Below are 22330 nucleotides of genomic sequence, written 5' to 3' on the forward strand. Positions count from 1 at the left end.
GAGTGGAATGGGTCATTGGTAGATACAGGATTAACATTTTTAAGACACTGTTGAAGTATTTTCCAAAGGGTTCCAGCTTATTCCCCACCCTCACCAACTCTGAGTAAAGCTAGTCTTTTTAATTTCAATCATTCTGATGGGTATGCAGTAGTACATTGTGGTTATAATTTGCATAAAGTAAAAGTCTCAAAAGAAATTTTTTAATAGTTACTCAGACATATAAAATACAGCAAGATAGAAAAAATAAAGATAATACTGACAAAACAATTTTTAAAACCTTCAAATACAAAATTGTTTTCACAATAAAAGTGCCAGGCAAAATATACCCATATGTGATTATTTACCCCTGCTTCGTGTCCTGCTCCTGCTTCTAGTCCTGCTTCTATCCCTATCTCTGTCACGAAGCCTCTCTTTACTCCAACTTCGACTCCGACTCCTGCTGTAACTGCGACTTCGCCCTCGTCTTCTGTTGTACCGGTCTCTGTATGAATCTCTTCGAGGGGGGTTTCGATCATAATCTCTTTTGCGAGAACGATCATCTTTTTTCCTCTCATCACGACTTCTAAAGAAATATATGAACTTTTTTATTGAAAATATTCAAGTGGATACAGGAAAAACTCTAACCAAATGCAAAAGTTCTGTTTTATTCTTGTAACATTATTATTCTTTATCCCATCTTATGAATACAAACATAGGAGACTCAGAAAACTGAAAAACTTAACATGATCTGCTTAAGCACTCTAAAAGCCCTTCACAGTACCCACCCCTGCCCCAAAAAAACCCCAACTCTTTCAAAGCCTTACTCATATACACACAGGCATCTATACATATGTCCTATTGTATATTCTGTCTTGCACAGTCTCATAATTATAGGCAAGTATCACATGCACTGCACTCTAAATGCTTTTGAAGGTTTAATGGGAAAAATAATTTATTCACTCTAAAGGGAAGCTTTGGGTAAAAAAGGTCTCAGAGTAAGACTTCACTGGAATTGAAGTTAGGAATAAAAATAGTAACAATAACTAACATATACCAAGCACTGTTCTAAATCTCACGTCTAGTACCTTCAAATTTCTCCTAGTTATTCTTGATAGAAAAGGATCGAGTTACTACTTTCCTAGACTAACAAAAGAGTAGATAATACCTGCCCCTATGTAAAGGAATATCAAGTCTAAATATTCATATAAAGATAAGCAATGTCTAAAAATTAAACATGGTTCAAATCAATCACCTATTTTCTCTGTATCGGGAGCTGGACTGAGGAGGACTGTGATTTAGCCTTCTAGAAAACTTCTTCTCTCGCTCTTCCTCCTTTGTGATCTGATATACAAAGAAAAACGTGTATAAGTTTAATAACAGTTATTCCTTGCCATGTTACTGCTTCAATAACTTAGCTGGTATTAAAATATATGGGAAAGATAGAAGGCCAAAGAAGTGGGTGGCCGCGGATGAAATGGTTGGATAGCATCTCTGACTCAATGGACATGAATTTGAGCAAACCTAGGAGATAGTGAAGGACAGAGAAGCCTGCTGTGCTGCAGTCCATGGGGTCACAAAGAGTAAGACATGACTTAGTCCCTGAACAACAACAACAAAATACAAGAGCAATGTAGTCTTCTTCTGAAAGCACTCAAACAAAATAAATTTCTCTTCTAAGTACATTTAACAATAAAAGACAGGCTTGCTCAAAGTTAAAGTGAATGGTAAAGAAATTCATAAATGTTTATCTTAGTTAACAGTAGTGACAAAAACATCTTAAACAAGTGTCCTCACTTTACAGGCTTCCCAGGTGGCACTAGTGGTAAAGAATCCACCTGCCAATGCAGGAGACAAAAGAGATGCAGGTTTGATCCCTGAGCCAGGAAGACCTCCTGGAGAAGGGCATGGCAACCCACTCCAGTATTCTTGCCTGGAGAATCCCATGGACAGAGAAGCCTCGCAGACTAAGGTCTACAGGGTCACAAAGTGTCAGACATGACTAAAGCGACTAAGCATGCACACACGTCCTAATTTTAACATAATTACTCGAAAGCCAATTTTATTCCTTCTCATGAATTTGGTCTGGCACCAACACATCAGGGGTTTTAAAGGAGAATGCAATAGAATTAACCAAGTCACAGAAAAAGAAAATGCTTGAGAAAATAATACATGTGAAAATAAACAAGTGAAAATAGTTCTCTAGTTTCTCATAGCAGTATGACAGCTGTATAGTCCTCTTCCTACAATCCATATTATACAATTAATAGAAAGCAGTCCTTAAACACATTTCCATGATCAGTGCTGCTTTCCCTAAACCAGTTTTCCATGCTGCCCAAAAAACGGGTTCCACAGGACATTAAGAGGTATTAGAGAAAAAAAGGATTTATTTAGAGGATAAACAGAGAAAATATTAAACATGAGCATCTATAAATATGACAAGGCTCAAGATTTTTAATAAAAACCCTAAGATATTCTGATGCAGATAAGTCTACAAGACAGCATAAAAACAAATAAATAAATGAAATAGCATAAACATGTCCAGGTTTATGCCAGTTGTTTCAGCATCCCTTTGGGTAAAAGCCTCTCACTGTCAAGTGCCCCTGAATGAGAAAGTAAATGGAAATCCTATCAACAGACCAAACTCTGAGAAACAATGCTTAAAAGTTTTCTTTTAACAATTTGCTTTTTTTTTCTTGCTTTTAAGTACTTTGTTCAACACTTCCTATCCATTTCCACCCTCCACTTGGAAAACAAAACCAAAACCTCCTGTTGCACTTTTCCCCTTCTATTTGCTTCCATGCACTCTTGTAAGTAATCTATGTTGACAGATTGCCATATTCCATGGTACATGCCCAACTGGGAACTTTTAAAACACCCACAGCATTTAAAACACAGACCACCATCTGACATTTCAGTTCTAAAAGACGAGGGATAAACATCCTTCACAACTGGTCAAAACAACTGTGGTGAAATATTATTGTAACAACAGATGTAAGACTAAAGTTTCAACATTAATTCATCAACAGGTAAAATTTAAATGAATTATTGTATATCTCTATGTTGCATAAACAGTTGCCAAGACAATACCCAATATCCCCTTCTTCCTCACTAACGTTCTAGAACCCCTGTACTATTAGGTACAAAGCATGAAGTTGTAATCATTTCTGGTCTTCCCCAGCAGATAAAAGTAATGAGGGTGTTTTATGTATGTGTGTGAGAAACTACATACATGTACATGTGTGTAAATGCTTTCAGACATAGAAATAAAGATACATTTGAGAATTATTACATAATACATAGCAAATATATTACTACATAATAAACATATATTACTTATATAATCTGGAAAAAAAACAGAGTATCAGGTGAAAGAACCAAGGGTCACAATTAAACCACATCACCCACCACTTAACAATCCCTCAACAATAATTGCAACTATCATTTATTGAGAACCTAGTTTGAGCCACATATTCTGCCAAGTGTTCACAGACCTTATTTTACTATTCCTCACAATAACCCTATAATATTTCCATTTCACAGCTGAATAACAGTTGGAAAAGTAGTAATTTCAAGGTCACAAAACAGTGGCTGGGAAAGGCAAAAATTTAACCAAGATTTGTTTGACCTAAAACTAGACTAACCATGGACATACTATATTATAGCCTGTCAACAATTATTTTTAAAATTACAATATTTAACATCAAACTAAGGAAATCTGAATTAGTATATGATTATTAGACAAGAGTGGTAAACTTGTACAAAAGGTAAAAACTTCAAAAACTCTTAAAGCATAAGTCACTTCTATTGCCTTGTGAAGGTCCTTTTATTTGACTACCTTAAAAATAGTACCTTGCAAAATGCATGTAAGGCAGAAACAAGCAGATCTACTGACAGTCTGGTTATATTCCTAGAACAGGTGTAAGATGATATGCACAAAAGAGTTCAAAGCACACCTGTGACTGTTATCTTTGAAAGGGCTGCTGGAGACTTCCCTAATGGTGCAGTGGATAAGAATTCACCTGCTAGAGCAGGGAATATGCGTTTGATTCCTGATCCAGGAAGATTCCACATGCTGCAAAGCAGCTAAGTCCATGCGCCCCAACTACTGAGCTTGAGCTCTAGAGCCCACGAGTGACAACGACTGAGCCTGTGTGCCACAACTACTGAAGGCCATATGCTTAGGGCCAATGCTCTGCAACAAGAGAAGCCACCAGAATGAGAAGCCTGGCACCGCAACCAAGAGTAGCCTGTGCTTGTCGAAACTAAGGAAAGCCCATGTGAAGCAACAGAACACCCAGTGCAGCCAAAGAAATAAACAGACAGGGCTGCTGACAAGGGAAGCCCTCGGTTGACATCTGCAAACTATGACTTCTGGAAGGTTCCCATCATACCCTAATGATAATAGTTCACCATGCCTGAACTGCAGATGGTGACTGCAGCCATGAAATTAAAAGATGCTTGCTCCTTGGAAGAAAAGTTATGACCAACCTAGGCAGCATATTAAAAAGCAGAGACATTACTTTGCCAACAAAGGTTCGTCTAGTCAAAGTTATGGTTTTTCCAGTGGTCATGTATGGATGTGAGAGTTGGACTATAAAGAAAACTGAGCACCAAAGAATTGATGCTTTTGAACTGTGTTGGAGAAGACTCTTGAGAGTCCCTTGGACTGCAAGGAGATCCAACCAGTCCATCCTAAAGGATATCAGTCCTGAATACTCGTTGGAAGGACTGATACTGAAGCTGAAACTCCAATACTTTGGCCACCTGATGAAAGAACTGACTCATTTGAAAAGACCCTGATGCTGGGAAAGATTAAAGGTGGGAGGAGAAGGGGACGACAGAGGATGAGATGGTTGGATGGTATCACTGACTCAATGGACATGAGTTTGAGTAAGCTCCGAGTTGGTGATGGACAGGGAAGCCTAGTGTGCTGCAGTCCATGGGGTCGCAAAGAGTCGGATACAACTGAGCGACTGAACTGAACTGAAGCCTGAACTGTCTGGATAAACAATGTGGTTTGTGCTAAACATCTGCTTTTCTCCTCAGAGTTTGGAAGTTTGGTAAATCCTAGGCTGAAGGTGCCCAAGTAACCAGTACTAAATAAAAACCCTGGGCACTGTGTCTCTACGGGGCTTCCCTGGCTCACACGTGTTGTCACTACGCATTAAGTGCATCCTCTTTGACTCCACTGGAAGAAACCTCTGCAAACTTGTTCCTACCCCAGACTTTGCATGCTACACTTTTTTTCCTTTGCAGATCTTGCTTTGTATCCTTTCACTGTAAGATATCATAGCCATGACAATGACTATATCCTGAGTCCTGTTAATCAAACCTAGAGATGGTCCTGAGGACTACAACACAGATACAAAAAATAAAACTCAATTTAACTACTCCAAATATGTTTTTAAAGAACACGAAAGTTTAACACAAATTCTTACCTCTTCTTTTTTTATATCTTTTTCTTGGTGCTGAAAAAATTCTACCTTTAAGCTTCCTGATGATGGCTGCTCTGGAGGAGGTAGATAACTCTTTGTATTCACAGCATCAAAAAGTTTTTCCACAAATATCTGTGTCTCTAACAATAAAACAAAACCCAGCACAGATTAAAACATATTTTCTAGTTATTCTCCACTTCTTCACATCAGACTTCAGTATGATGAAATATATCTTGATTTTTACAAATCTAAAAACCATACTAAGACCGACAGCTTTCCAACCAGTGTGTTATGGTACAAGTCCCATGGTAATACGGATTCAGTCAACTCTCAGGATACTGAGGGCTAGAATGAATGGCAGAGCCTGTGGGTCAGTCCCCACCAGCCATCACTGGTCTCCATGTAGCCTGCCTGGTGTGCCAAACAGAAATATCATCATTACCTAGTTGCCGGCAAAGTGAAAAAAGTTGAGAAGCACTGTGCTAGACAACATCAGTAGTAGGTTCCTAAACAGTACTATCTTTCAGTCATTTTCTTAACTTTTAAGGAAAAATATCAGCATTCTTTAAGAATGAGCACAGGATGTTAACAGAAAAAAAAAAAAAAAAAAAGATTTCCATTATAAATAAGCCATGAATATAACCAGTAATTATACTATCTGTTCAACTTTATTAGTTACAGCCTGTCTCTTACCAAACTCCTTTAATACTCTCTGAATCTTGTTTTAAGTAAGTTATCAAAGCAATATTTTGAAACCAAAGATCTTACCTTTTTGAAGAAATACATCCAGTTGATCAATACATAATGCCTTTAACTCTTTTTCACTTTTGTCTTTCTTTACCAAAGCGAGAACATACTTTGCCAGGGCTGATGGATCTGCATCACAGCTGAAGAAAAGAGCAATGATGAAGGAAATTTAGCCACAAACAACTGCACACTCTATAAATTCCAATTACAAACTAAGTCAGCATGATAGTTAAACAAGTTAATATATGTAAGCATCACCTAATTCACAGAAAGCAATGATGACCTAGAAGTTTTTCTCCCTCATATTAATATACTTTACAGAGTACATATAGTCATCATTCAGTATCCTACCAAACATATACTAAATCATGTACTACAGATTCAGAAAGTTCTATTATTTTAAAAAAAAAAGAAGTGACAACAAATTATGGACAATACCAAAACATCAAAAACTAATAAGCAATGTGCTACCAATAAAAATACCAAGAGGCTATTCTCCCCTAAACAAGGTAAATAATTGTCAGACAGTATCTGAAAAAGAGGACAATAAAGGGAAACTTGAAAACATACCACACAATATATGAAACAAAAGAAAGTTTAGAAACAGACCCAAATACATATAGAAATACAGATTTTACAAAGACGACATCCAAATCAAGGAAGAAGAAATGAACTACAAAATAAATGCCACTGAGAAAACTTGGCAGTTATCTTTCTAAAAAATTAATTTTTTTTTAATTTATTTATCCCATATACCAATTAATTTATCCCATATACCACAGTAAAAACATGAAACCATTACAAGTATTAGAAGAAAACAAGAAAAAGTTATCTTATAACTCTGGAGTAATGAACACTTTCTGAATTGCATTGCAAAAGAGTACTTTGATTATATTAATACAAATAAAAACAAAACTTAGGAGTATAAAGAAGCCTTAAAAAGTCAAACAAAATACTAAACAGAAAAAAAAAAAACAATTCTTAAATGAGTAAAAATACAACCTCATTCATCCATAAGAGAAATTCAAACTTAAACTATACTGAAATATCATTTTTCTGTTACAAAGTTGAGAAAACCTAAACATATGAAAATATATCCTAAAGGCAAGACTAAGGGGAAAACAACCAGTTTTCATACATTATGGCTGCTGAGAGGAACTCAGCAGATACTAGGGTATGGCATATCAAGGTCACAAATGCAACTGATCCAGCAATTCTATTTCAGTGAATAAACTTTACAGATATACTTACATGTTCAAAATGACTTGTGTACAAGGTATTCAGTGTCACACTGATTATAAAATAAAAAATCTGCCAACTGTCCATTTACAGAGGACTGGAAAAAGAAAATATACTAAATCTACACAAGAGAATGGCATACAACAAAAGGACAAAAAAGAATGGGGGAGTTTTCGTCATGGAAAAACTTCCCTATCAGTTTGTTACGTTTAAAAGGGGAGACAGAAAACATCTGTCTAGTATATTAACATGTGTGGGGAGAAAAGGAGATTTTATACTTGGAGTGGCTTATGTCTGAATAACAGAATATGTGCAAGTATAAACTATGCTTGCCTGTTGATGGGGATGGAGAATAGCAAGTCAGTGAAAATGAAACAGGGTCAGGAGGGAAACTTTGATGCCCAAACCATGCCCATCGAATTTTTAAAAAGCAGATAATGGTTTTTCAACTAAGCTAAAGCTGTTACCTATTTAATTAACGATCATTTTCCAAGTTAGGGTAAATAAAATCATAGCAACAGCTAAGCACTAACATTTACCGAACCCTTATTTGAGCCATGAACTGTGTTCCATACTTTACACTCTGTATTTAGCTCTCATTTTACTGATGAAACCGAGGCTCAGAAAAAAAACTAGGCAAACTACTTCAGACTACATGTTAGTAACAGAACCAAGATTTATACCTGAACTTCTTACTCTAAAGTCCACTCTCTCAACACTACAGACCCCAACCACATTGTTTCTTATAGTGATCTACCCATAAACCAGACCTCCAATTGACTTACTGCTACAAACACCTAGTTACAGCCACCAATTTACTTCTCAGCCATCCTAGCAAAAGACCCTACAATGCGTCCCTGTACACTTAGCTGCTGTCCAAGGCATAGCTCCTCTAATTCATTTCCCCCTGTGCTCTTCCCCTCAGAGTCCATTATTTCCATAAACCTCTGAATTCCTCAGCCCCATTTGCCTCACTTTCTACTATTTTTCTATGCCACCAACTTGGCAAAAACCCAACTCAGAACCCACTCCACCCCCAGGTTAGATTTAACTTCCTAGCTTGGTTTAATTTCACGCCAGCAATATAAACAATGTTCAGTAAATTGGATTTTCAAAGGACAGATGACACAAAAAGACTCACCAATCATGGCTTTAAAAAAAGGACAAATACATTAGGGAATCACAGTAGGGAGAGACTGTGACTACAAACGAGGAGGAGAGGTAGGATAACTTAGTTCATTTGAGGAAAAACATGATTCATTAGAAAAGACCCTGATGCTGGGAAAGATTGAAGGCGGGAGGAGAAGGGGACGAAAAAGGATGAGATGGTTGGATGGCATCACTGACTCAAAGGACATGAGTTTGAGCAAGCTCCGGGAGATGGTGAAGGACAGGGAAGGGAAGCCTGGTGTGCTACAATCCATGGGGTCACAAAGAGTCGGATCCAACTAAGCGAATGAACAACACAATACATGACATCCTTCCTTTTTATTGCTCTTTATTGTAAAATTGTTAGCAATCTTAACTCTAACAATAATAAACACAAAATATAATTCCACAAGTTCTACTAAAAGTTCAAATACTAAGAGTATTAATAAGGAACCTATATACATTAAAGCTAGAAAACTATGCTATAATACATATACCAAAAAGTCTTAATTCCTATACACACCTGGAATGTAACAATTCTACAGAAGTATACAGTAACACATCACTGAATCAAAAAGCACATCTTAAAGGCAGTGGGCAACTCTGGTTGCACAGTAGTAACACTTACGGAAAATCTGACTGCACCTGAATCAACAGGTCTAATAGGTAACCATCTGCATTTTGTTTCATTTATCTTATAAAAGCTGCACAGGTAAGTCTGATACAGTATCAGAATTGAGAACTGCTCTGTTAAGGAACCAGTACATTTATCATATGCTGTGAAGATTCCCTGCAGTACATGGCTCTGGTGACTGTCTTCAAAGTCTTCAGTCTTCCCTTCAAAAGGCAGAGCCAAATTCCCCACTCTTTCAGAGTAGACCCAATTTAGTGCCTTGCTTCTAAACAATCAGAGTACAGCAGAAGTGACAGTATCTGACTTCTGAGGTCAGATACCATCGACGTCATAAAAGACACAATGGCATACTCTTTGTTCTTTTTCTGGAATCATTTATTCTAGAGAAATCAGCTGCTATGCTTCAAGGATACTCAAGCAGCCTTATGGGGAGTACCACGTGGCTACGAAATGAGGGCCCTCCCAGGGTGGACTAAGGTCTCTCGCCAGTAGCCACATATTAATGAACATGGAAGCCGATTCTACAGCCCCAGTGAACCTTGAAAAGACTGCAGCACTGACCAAGAACTTGACCACAATCTCTTGAGAGACTACGCAGCCAACCTGCTCCAAACTTCTGACCCCCAGGAATGAGACGTGTCATGAGGTGATTCATGTCTGCTGTGCTACCAAGCTAAGTTTCGGGGTGTCTGTTAGTAATCACAAATCCACTTTCCTCAGACCTACTTCCATTTATTCACAAAGACTCGAAGTGAATTACATCCTAAATAGAAAGAAAAAAAATTCATTTCAATGGTACATGAGATTTTTAAGCACTTTCTCTTTGAAATTTATTTTAATATACTAATTTAAACCAACCATTTTAAAAATGCAGACAAAATGACTTGTGGTAAGTTATTTTTTCATGTTTACCATAATGAGCATGAAAGTACTTAAATCTATGATGAAATAAGCATGAAGAAATGGGACAATAACCTCAAGCTGTACCTACAGACACACTTATACTGGCAATCTGGTAACTGCACAAGAGATGATGAAACGATACTTAATCATGTTAGGTAACCTGAATAAGCACCGTCAACTAAAGCTTAACCTAACAAGGCATTAAGCTAAATACACTTTAGTTTACCAGAAATCACTGTGGTAAAATACATACATACATATATATATGTACATACATATATATATATGTATATATATAATACTATCACTATCTTATACTGTTTTATTGCAACTGTTGTTAATGAAAAATTCAGTCTGTCTACACTGAGTCCAAATGCTATAACTTGACTGAGTATTGGATTGATAGCTGTGACAAATTTTTAGTTTAATAATGACCTTTCTAATAACTGTCACTTCACATTTCTCTTAGCCAAACATCAAATCTATTCCATTCCCTCCATTATTTTTTAAACAGGACACTTTAATAGTGAATTAAAATGTTAGCAGCTAAAACTGTGGAGAAAGATATTTTTAAATTATGGTCTAGACTGCAGTTTTATAAAACAACAAGATAGAATTGCTGAATCTTTGCTCAAAATCTCTTATTAGAAGCAATTCAAATCAAGACTAAGAAGTCACAACAATCATAATGAATCAACAACCATACAAAAAAAATGCAAAATACTTAAAATGGTCTGAAAGGCAGATTACTTTTTAAAATGTTAGACTACAAATTACATAGTAGAAGTAAGGTTTACAATTTCACATTTAACAGCAAAGCAGGAAATATGTATTTGGGAGGTAATTTTTCTTAAGTCCTATAGGAAGCCATTTCATTTTTATTTCAATACTTTTGAAAACAAAAGAAGGTATGTACTTACAAATTACAGCTAAGTAAAAAATAATCTGAACACAGAAGTTTAATATACAGAATGTCGTGGGTCAGGGACAAAAGGCAAACAATGTGCTCTTTTTACTATTTGTCTTAATTAAAAGTACCACTGCTACTTCATCTGAGCATAGAGCAATAATAACCTACTATGCAAAATTAATGAAGTAAAAATATTTAAATTATGAATCAAAAGAAAACTATATTCTGATAGTAAGGGGTCAGTTATTTTTAAAAACTGTCTCCATGGTAAGCAAAGACTGTTCATGAGGTACTTTACCAGTTGCTGCTACTGACAAAAGGTTTGTGATTTGAATGACACTTTATCTCCTCAGAGCCAGGCTTTACCCTCTGCTATACTACTAGCATTCTGGAAGCATATGAAAGAAAAGTGGGGCTGAAATCATTCAGATCAAGGAAAGAGAAAAAAATAATCACATTCTGAAAATGTTAAGGACAAAGCAATAATACTGAAACTGTGATAAAATTCATTTCTACTTAGAAAACAGGCTGAATTTCCACGAAGTTTCATAAGTACTTCTAAGACCAGCAAAAACATAATCTGCCAATAAAGAGTAATTCCGACCAGCTCCAACTTCAATTACCCTTCTGTGTGTCTATTGTGGGGAAGGGAGTCAGGGAGGGGAGAGGGGGAGGGGAGCAAGAAAACACAAAACAAGAAACTACAAAATAGCACTGAGGAGTGTGAGATGAAGGGGAAGCAACCTCATATTTTAATTTATAAAAGCCAAATGAGATAACATGTGAAATGAAGGAAAAGAGATCATCAAGATGAGATAAAACAGAGAACGGAGAACTCGAGAGTAACCGGTGCCGCTCTGGTGTGCAGCAGGGAGTGCCACCGCTTTCACTTCTAGGTGCCACCTTTTTATCAATGTATAAACAAACCCAAACACTCTTAGAAAGTGACCAGAATGGAAATGCATATCATCATCAGAGAGCTTGCTAGGATTCTTGGCCTGGAAAACTGAAATGTCAGAGTGAACTTGGTAGGTTTTCAAATAATTGAAGGGCTATCACAAGAAAGAAGGATCACCTTTATTCAATACATACTCCGTGGGATATAGTTAGAACCAGTTAAGTGGAAGCAAGAGATTCTGGTTTAAAATAGAGATGGAATTTTTTAATAATCAGAGGCCTCCCAAAGGCTGAATAAACTGCCTGAAAGAAAGTGAATTCTCTATCATTAGAAAGATTTCAAGCATAAGTTCAACAGCCCCTGGCAGACAAGTACTAAATTAGATAGTAAATCCCTTAGAATCCTCAAAAGAGTGTAATCCTTAGGTTTAATTTGTTCATGGGGTATTGTGTAGACATATAAAAAAATAATACAGCACTCTTCAAATCTATAAAAATGAGTAGCAACTTTATAGTATACTGATAAAATATAAACTATAAAATAGTTTCATCAAAAGTAAAATCCAAAAATACAACTTCTTACTCGTATATGTAACCTCTGTACCTAACACAGTACCTGAGACGATACTGAAAGAAAGAGAAAAAAGAATATACGTACAAATTTCACTAGATCATTAGCTCATTTGTCAGGGCCCTTTCTTTTCCATTTTCATAAATTTCTGAGAATAAAACTTTAGTTTATAGATTATCTTCTAACAGCACATTCACCTTTCAAATATTTAATAACCACCTAAAATTCCAGGTACTGTTCTAGAATCCTGGGGATACAAATTTGAAAACAATAAAGTCCCTATCCTTACAGAATTTATTTCACTGGGGATGTAGGTAGGAGACAGACCATACATATGTACAAGGCATTCTCACACAGACAAGAGTTCTGAAGAGAAAAAATGCCAAGGTAAAGGAATACAGGGCCTCCCTGCTAGCTCAGAGGTAAAGAATCCACCTGTCAATGCAGGAAAAGGATATGGCAACCCATTTCAGTATTTCAGCCTGGAAAATCCCATGGACAGAGGGGCCTGGCAGCATAGTCCATGGGGTCGCAAAGAGTCAGACACGACTTAGTGACCAAACAACAATAAGGGAATAAAGTACAGAAAAGGAGTGAAGGGGGAAAAGAGAAAGAAAAGCGAAGGAGAAGGAATGAATGAGTAGATCCTAGGTAAGATAATCAGGGAAGGATATTTAAACAGGGATCTGAAGTTAGATAGGGAACAGAACGTAGTACAAGCAAGCTTTTTTGGCTTTCTAGAAAAAGGTCCTTCTAGAAAAAAGAAGGAACCCAACAGAAAAGACCTCAGGTGGGCATGTACTTGACACATAGGGGACAGGAGTCCAGTGAGATGGAGCAAAGTGAGCCTTCACAAACATTTGGCTCTCTCACTTTTGTAAGGATTTAAAATTAACATCGGATCACTATGAAGTCATTCAAATCAATGATTTTAAAGGCACAAAAATAAAACGTTAGCAATCTCTGAATATACTCTGTTAAGGTGGTGATGGACACGGAGGCCTGGCGTGCTACGGTTTATGGGGTCACAAAGAGTCGGACACAACTGAGCAACTGAACTGAACTGAACTGAAGGATACAACTAATAATAATGCCCCTGGAAAGCATGGGGTGAACATCTAAGAGGCTCCTTCTCCTCCAGCTGTATCTGGGCAGGGGAACGCACGCACTAAATAAGCTAGAAAAGCCAAAGCAATGCGGCATATCAAATTTTTAATAAAATCTCCCAAAAGAACTTAATTTTCTTCAGAAAGACTTCAAAAAACATGAATCTCTGCTACACAGCAGAGACTGGCACAACACACAACACTGTAAATCAACTATGCATTTAAAAAAGAGCCCTGATAGAAAGGGTTAACGAATCCTAACATCCTCGTCACATTAGTTTTTACTTTTTAATTAATACTTTCAAAATAATGAGACAGTAAAGTGAAAAAATACTGTACTGCAGTACAATATTTCAAAGAGTGGTTGGTTTCATTTTCTTCAAGTTTCTTGGAGGCTTTAGAAACTCAGTGGAAGATAACTGATGAAATGTAACCCAAGCTTCCATTTTCAGTAATCTTGAGAAGGAGGAACTGGAGGTGGCAGTGGGAATTAAAAATTAAATTTAAATATGTTAACTCAGTAACTTTAGAACACGGATATACACCCACGTCTGTTCCTACCAAATTTTCACTTTATAGTCAAGAAAAATATCTAATTTGCATCAAAGTCATGCAATTATATTCTGTACTTCGAATTACTCTTTTAAAAACCCAAATTCCACTGCAACAGACTATATACATTGAAAAATTCCATCACCATAGTTTATTATACAGCTTCATCCAATTCAAATAAAGAGGGAAAATAGATTATTTGTACGTAGTAATTAGTTACAGAAAAGGTTACTCATTTAGAATTATTACATGCCCACTTCATTCTACAAAATAAAATGAACATCACAGCAAGCATATCTAAACATGATCCATCCATGACCAACACACATACCACTTCTTATCACTGGTAAAAACTTACCACAAAACATGCAATTATAATGCTGAAAACTACTTAGTTAGTTCCTTCATTCTTTTATATTACCCTCAAGAAATGGCAGGAATGCCTCCTTACCTTGAGAGCACTGGTTCTCGAATTTTTGGTCACAGAATCCCTTTTATGCTTTGCAAATTAGAGAGAACCCAGAAAAGTTTTTATTTTAAATGATTATATATGCCATTATTTATCATAATAAAATTTAAAACTGAAAATATTCTACATTATTTACCTTAAAATAACTAAATAAACCCATTACAATTTAACATAAATACCTGGGAGGAGGCAGGAAGAGTAAACAAGAGGAACCTATGGATATAAACAAATGGGAAGTCCAAGTGTAGGCACAGCTGGATCCAGGAGTTCAAGTGCTGTTACCAAGACCTTCCCTTTCCATTCTGCTTTCCTTTGAATTTTCTTCATTTTGAGGCAGGCGTTCTCCATGTGGCAACAAAAATGGCCCTGAGCAGTTCTGAACTTACATTATTCTGACAGCTAGAGCAGCCTCCCCTCTCTCCAACAGCATCACCATATTGGTTCTGAGAAATGCCTGACCTTCTCTAATTTGAGCTATATCACCACAGCAGGGCAGGGATGCACAGAGCTCAATGACTAATTGAATAACCTTAAATTAACACACGTATCCCTTGCTTTTTGAAAATTTGCTTTATGTCACTTTGTGAAACTTTTACAGAAGAGCTATACTGCTAATAACCACAAGAAATTTGGAAAGGATTTTCACTTTTATGAGAAAAGATGAAAAGCAGTCTCCAGCATTTGTTTTCTAGCAAGTTGAAGAGAAGTAGCTATTATCATGAGCAGACAAGACTGGCACTGCTAAGATCCTTTCCCAGAACTACACTAGGCATCTCAGCATCAGGCCACCATAGCTCTGAACTGTGTCCGTAAGTATCTATGCTTTATCCCAACTTATTTTGTGCACCCATTAACAAGATGTGTCCTAAAGTAATGACTTCCTCACTTTATGACATTTTGGCTTAAAAAAAGTTTCACAGGAACACTGTTTTCAGAAATCAGGGGAAACCTGTACCCTATACTTTTTATTCCCACAAGAAAATAAAACTTCGGTAAAACTGATAATGTTTCTTTTTTGGGGGCAAATACCACTGATGCCTGGCTTAAATTATAGACAGGTTCTTTTACCTTTTACATTTAATCTGTCTTAACACACTGTTTTGGTTGAAATATATGAAGAAAATACAACCTCAACTGGCATACAGTTGGAAAAACGGGGACCTCACAGACTCCATGAAAAGGTCTCAGGAAATCCCAGGAGTCACACAGTTGAGAATCACTGCTTTAGAAGTTATTCATCAAGTATTAAGTGTCTAATTCAAAGACAGTCTTCAAACTCCCCGAGAGTCAGACTTCATACTGTTCAGTGCAAAAAGCAGTAGCCCAAATAGCAAATTAAGCATACACAGGTATGGTTATACAATCATTTTACAGAATTCTCTCTCAAAGGAGAAGCAGACTGCAGGTGAAATGCTGATATGGCAGCCCTCAACAAAACTCCATTATTTCTTTTTCTTTTTTTTTTCATTTATTTTTATTAGTTGGAGGCTAATTACTTCACAACATTGCAATGGGTTTTGTCATACATTGACATGAATCAGCCATGGAGGTACATGTATTCCCCATCCCGATCCCGCCCCCCCACCTCCCTTCCATTATTTCTTAAATGTTTTTTACATTCCAATTCACAGCTGAGGAAGAATCAAACTCTCTAGGAAAAGGCTATGGCTTCCAAGGGCCACTTCTTTAGTTACTTACATGTGGGTTCCCATTTACCTAGTTACAAAACAGATCTGAAGCATTTCATCCCTTCAGTTACTAGCAGAGGCTAAGGAACATTTTCTCCCTTGACTAAGAAGGGGCAGAATTATCCAAAAGAAATAGCACTAAGACTAGAAATCTGAAAAACCTAATTCTGTCATTCTATTTTCAGTTAAATTCTTACTACCTGCTCCCTCATATGTAAAAAAAAAAAAAAAAGTCTGGCTTATACTGTGTAGCTTATGATAGACTTCTAGGTGTTTTCTAATATTGCCACAACAGTTTTCTAATATTGCTATCAAATCATGCTGAAATTTTTTTCATTAAAAAGGGGATACTTTCCACCTCACAAATCTCACAGCGAAAAAACTAAGCTTCAGTTTCCTTATCTGAGAGAACAGCAAATTAGAAGTAATTACAAATAAATATGACTACAAACGAGAAAACATTAACCTGCAAACACCAAAGCAAATGCACTACTAATGAAAAAAACAGAATAAAAATGTGAAATTATAAGATGCTTATTATTACCACTCCCTTTGAAAAGATGTTAAAATTTAGTTACTATATTTTAAGCCCTATTCCCTTTCAAATCTATGTTCTCTTCTAAGCCAAACTGTCAGCTTTTCCTTGAAGCAATCTGGTATTGAAAAGCACTAAACTCCAAAAACCCAGAGGTTTTCAGACTTCTAGTGTTATCTTACTTTATTCATTTATTATGTAATCCTGGGTTAGCATTTTATTTCTCTAGGCTTCTGCTTTCTCATTTTTAAAACAAAGGCACTGAACCATATAACCTGACTAAGTGGGTCATTTTTTAGGAATAAGATACAAAAGCTTTCACCATCATTGCACTCCCTCCCCTATTTTAACTGAAGTTAAAATAATTCAGTATATAATCTGAAAAAAAATTTTTTTTGGAAAAAAAAAAACCCAAAATGGATCCTCTAGATCTTTTTCAAAAGCCACAGAACTCCCTCTTCTGAACACTGGTGAGTAAGGTTTGAGCCTTTGGGAAAGATAAAGAACAACTAAATTCTACTAAGTAGAAACATTTTACATATTTTTCCTGAATTCCCAGGAAACAAGATTTGTACACATTTCTATCACTGTTAAAATGTTACTACTGGTGTACTTGTCTGTTTCAGACCAGATAACAAAGTCTACCTTTTCCCCTAGAACCAATCACACTGGTGAAGAAGTAAGAAGTGTACTAATTATCACAATTTATAAGTAATAGCATTTTTAATCAGGGGTATTATCAACCAAACTACACACAAAACAATTTTCAGTTAAGATCAAACCCAATTATAGCAAATATAAAAGTGTGCCAACAAGTTCCAAGCTGTCATGGATCTCAAAAAAGGTCAATAAAAAAAAAGTCCACAAGCATTTTGACAAGTACTTCCTGGCTGCTTTTTCTTCCATACCCTGACTGCTGAGATGGCCCTCATTACATTCAGTACATATGTTCAAAGAATAGTACTTCTATCTTCCTACCTTCTGCCAAAGTCCAAATTTAGACATTTTACAACTCACTCTTAAAACTAGACTAAAAAACTATTTAGTCTTTCTTGTCTCCAAAATGTTACAACTTAATCAAATCTCTAAACATCATCTTTTTCTTAAAAGAAGTTCTGACCAATTACTCCATTACTTTAATTAACTCTCACAGTATCCTATAAGCTAGTCCCCAAAATGTCCATACACTTCAGTATGGCATGATTCATCCCTTCTTAATTTGAAACCAACAAAGACTAGCTGGAATCAAAAACCTTTTCCTAAGCATAATGAATAGTCCTAATTCCTCACAGAACTGCTCTTCCAGTTTGGGGCACTCACAAGTTTCAAAACTTCAACACAATCCAATTTAAGAAAAGTGCTTGAAATACTTCACAGACTGAAATACTTGAAATACTTCACAAAATTTATGAAAGTCTTCAAAATGAGATCTCTTTCACAATCTGTTATTATAAAAAAAACTTTTTTCAAAATGTAAAGTAAGTACTATAGCCATCATCAAATAATGTAAAAATAACAAGGGTCACACTGACAGCTTCTTTTATTTTTTAAAGTTTTTTATATATAACTGAAGATTTTTATAAATGCTTTTTCCACATCAATTTTTTTAAACTGCCAGTAAGCAACAGAAAATTGATGAGAATATACGCAGAGCAGTTGTTTTCTTGCTCCTTCCCTTTTCTTTTTGTAGGGTAACCAACCAATTCTCTGTGAAGACCTGGAATCCTAAAAGGAGTTTGCTCAGCCCTCCTATTCTTCTAGACTTTGCTAGTTGAAAGCTGGGAGTGCCCTGGCAGACCTCTTCTAGTTTTCCTTCCCTACTTCCACAACTACTCTTGTGGTTTTAGCTGTTAAGTGTAGACTGTTTATATACTTCACTGTTTTATAATACTATTGCCAGGGTCCCTCATCGATGATGATGAGCAATTAGGCACTATTTGAGTCTTTTTTCTCCCTTTGACGACTTTTAAGTCTTTTTATTTGGTGAGCAGTGTGTGACCATGAAATGCTCACAGCTGTGTGTGCATGTGCACGCATGCACACACGCACACACACATATTTTATCCTGCTTGATTTTGCCAATTTGGATTTATGTTTTAATGTCTTTCACCCATTTTGGAAAGTCCTCGGTTGTTATGTCTTCAAACATTTTTTCTGCTTCATTTTTCTTCCCTTTTTCCAGGACTTCAGTAACTTATATTTTAGACTGCTTGATACTGTCTTACAGATCTCAGATATATCTTTTAAAATTACTTTTGTCCCTTTGATTTGGATATTTTCTATTTTCCTACATTCAAGTTCACTGCTTTTTTTTTCCTTTGGTGTCCAGTCTGCTTATTTCTGCTATACTTTTCATTTCTAGATTTCTCTATTAAATTCTTCTGAATAGCTTCTGCGTATTAACTGAAGTTCCCCATATCTTTATGCATGTTGTCCAAATGCTTAAATAAATTCCTCAGCATTTTTATCATAAAGTTTTTGTCTAATAATTCTAATACTTGAGTCATCTCTAGGTATCTCTTCATTGACTATTCCTTCTCATGTGAATCTTACTTTCTTACTATTTTGTGTTCCTTGTTACTGTATTAAGCAGAAAATTTTGTGCAAAAGAACACAATGAGGTGGAGACTGAAGTCAGTAAGATTTATCTTCAGTAAAGGGCATGTCCTTTCTTTTGCTAGGACACTAGAGTGGAGTCAACTGTTCTGTAACTGATATGGCTTGGGCTTTGTAAAAAACTTAGTTTGATTCAGTTCACCACTGACTTCAAATGTTTTTGAGGGCATGATCAGGATCATTTTTTTTTTTTTACTGTTACATTATGATTAATCTAATTGCACAATATTTGAAATTACAACCCCTCTAGATTTCTAAGATTATGCATGCCTCTATATTCAATTTTGCACTGTTACATTTGAATCACATAGTGAATTTCACATCATGATGGATCAATTCAGAACTCCCATGGAAGACCTCAAATTATATAAAATGGAAGCAATTTTTAAAGGTTTGTGGCCATGATGTTCAGTCACCAACATTTTGAAGTACCTGATACATAATAGTCCAACATAGCTGGTTAAAAAAATAAAAAGTTTTTATCACTAGCAGGATCCTCCCTTTTATAAGAACTGGAATCTCAGCATTAACAAGATTCTGGATACCTGCCTGTGCTTTACCTCCAGGCCCTAGTTTTTGAAACTACAAGAAAAATATAAAACCAATGACCTAAGCTTTCCTCTGAAGAAAGAAGGAAAGCCAGCAAATTAAACTCTAAGTAGAAAAAGGAAATGATAAAAATACAATATTAAAATAGAAAACAATCAAAGCTAATACTATTCTTGGTAAAAGATGAATAAAACTGATAAACTATTAGCAAAATTGGTCAAGAAAATAAAAGTAATATTACCAAAATCAGGTATAATTTTTAAAAGAGGAGGGGAAGCATCAAAACAGATTCTATAGTCATTATATGAATAATAAGACAACACTGCAAACTGTGTCAGTAAATCTAGCAACTTAAGAGAAAAATCCTTGAAAAATATAAATTACTAAAAGTGACACAAGAAGAAACAGAATACCTAAATAGATCTATACCTATTAAACAAACTGACTTTGTAATAAAAGATCCATTTCACAACAAAATCTTCATTCTCAGATGGCTTCATCAGTGAAATCAACATTTTAAAGAAAAAATAAAATACACACAGCCCTCATAAACAGAAGCAAAACTTAACAAAATATTATCAAATCCAGCAATATGCATAAAAATGGTAATAATTACATCATGACCAAGCAGGGTATATCTTAGAAATGCAAGGTTGGCTTAACGTTTGAAAACCAATCCATGTAATGTACAATATTAACAGAAAAAGAGAGAAAAGCACGTGATCATTTCAATAAACGTAGACAAAGAATTTGACAATTCTTTACCTTTTTATGACAAATCACTCTGCAAATTAAGAACAGAAGAGAATTTCTTCAATCTGGTAAAAGGCAATTATAAAAAAGTCTAGCACTAACATCAGTTAATACTGAAACACGAGGTCTCTTTCCCCTAAGACTTGGACAAAACAAGGATGTCAACTCTTAGGCCACTTCAATTTAACTTGTGTGTTGTTCCTAACCTATACAATAAGAAATGAAAAATTTTAAAAATTTTCAGAAAGTAAAACTATCACAGATAACATGACTGATAAATTCCAAAGGATCTATAAAATAGCTACTGTAAATAATAAGTGTATTTAGTTGCAGAATACAAGGTCAATATGTAAATATCAATCATATTTATATAAATAATAAAATTTGAAAAATGATCTTCTTTCTCCTAGAATTGATCTCTACATTCAACTCAATCCCTATCAACAATCAACACAGGCCTTCTTGTAGAAACTGAAACACTGACTCTCACCTTTATAAGGAAATGAATCCAGCAAAACTCAGTTTTGCAAAAAGACAAACTAGGAGGATTTACATAACCTGATTTCAATAATTATAAAGTTATTCAGACAGTGTGGTATAAGCATCAGAATAAATACCTATCACTGGACCAAGATAGAGTCCAGAAATAGACTCATATATACAGTTAATTATCAACCAACATGCCAAATATCAGTGGACCATGACAGAGTAATTAAGTACAGTTAATTATCAAACGACATGCCAAGTCATCCAATAGGAAAGTCTTTTTTAGGGACCATTTATGGAAAAATTAACAGTATACTTATTTTAAAAACAAAAAAAAGAGCCACTGGCCCTACCTCATTTCATATGCATTTCTGGTTTCTCGTTTATTGACTCCAAACAGCCTTGAGCCAGGGCAGTCAGTCCCTGTCAGGGAGAGTCCTCCTGAGTTCCCCAGAGCAACATGAGCTCTGGCAGGTGCTGGGGACCCAGGCAAGAGGCTGCTCCTGGGCAGGGTCAATCTGCCACTGAAACAGACTACTGGGCTGGCTGCTTGCCAAAACTGTTAATAAACACAAGTTTGTGTGCCTGATGGACACACAGTTAGGCCAAACAAGCCTAAATGTCAGAGTTTGGAGCAGAGAAACAATTATTACAGGGCCAAGAACAGGTGGCTTGTCTGAATGCCTCCATATGTATTATTTAAAAAATTCATTTGAGATGAAAGGACCTAAACCTACCAAGAGGCAGAAAATTTCTAGAACATATAATGTCTTTATGATCTTGGAGGAGATAAAGACTTGTTAGACATAACCATAAAACAAAAATAAACTGGACTTAATAAAAAAAATTTCTGCCCATAAAATGACATTGTTATATAGTAGTCCCCCCTTATCCACAGGGCTTCCCAGGTGGCTCAGTAGTAAAGAACCCACCTGCACTGCAGGAGACATGAGTTCAATCCCTGGCTTGGGAAGACTTCTGAAGAAGGAAATGGCAACCCACTCCAGTATTCTTGCCTGGAAAATCCCATGGACAGAGGAGCCTAGGGGGCTACAGTCCATGAGGTCACAGCGAGTCGGACACGACACAGTGACTGCACACACACCTCATGC

The 22330-nt window shown here is 36.0% G+C and overlaps 1 protein-coding gene across 18 annotated transcripts in view; it reads right to left on the reverse strand.

Moving 5' to 3' along the window:
• Nucleotides 1-22330, reverse strand: part of RBM26 (RNA binding motif protein 26) — an 83749-nt gene that overhangs the window by 50817 nt on the left and 10602 nt on the right. For all 18 annotated transcript variants that reach the window (XM_061133311.1, XM_061133316.1, XM_061133309.1 and 15 more), the window contains exons 2-5: nucleotides 6183-6301; nucleotides 5418-5554; nucleotides 1232-1320; nucleotides 345-562 (exon numbers count right to left, since the gene is read on the reverse strand). In XM_061133311.1, the coding sequence (XP_060989294.1) occupies nucleotides 345-562; nucleotides 1232-1320; nucleotides 5418-5554; nucleotides 6183-6301 (563 nt within the window). The remainder of the gene's footprint in view (nucleotides 1-344; nucleotides 563-1231; nucleotides 1321-5417; nucleotides 5555-6182; nucleotides 6302-22330) is intronic.

Source organism: Dama dama, chromosome 30, assembly GCF_033118175.1.
Source record: "Dama dama isolate Ldn47 chromosome 30, ASM3311817v1, whole genome shotgun sequence".
NCBI classification, from domain to species: domain Eukaryota; kingdom Metazoa; phylum Chordata; class Mammalia; order Artiodactyla; family Cervidae; genus Dama; species Dama dama.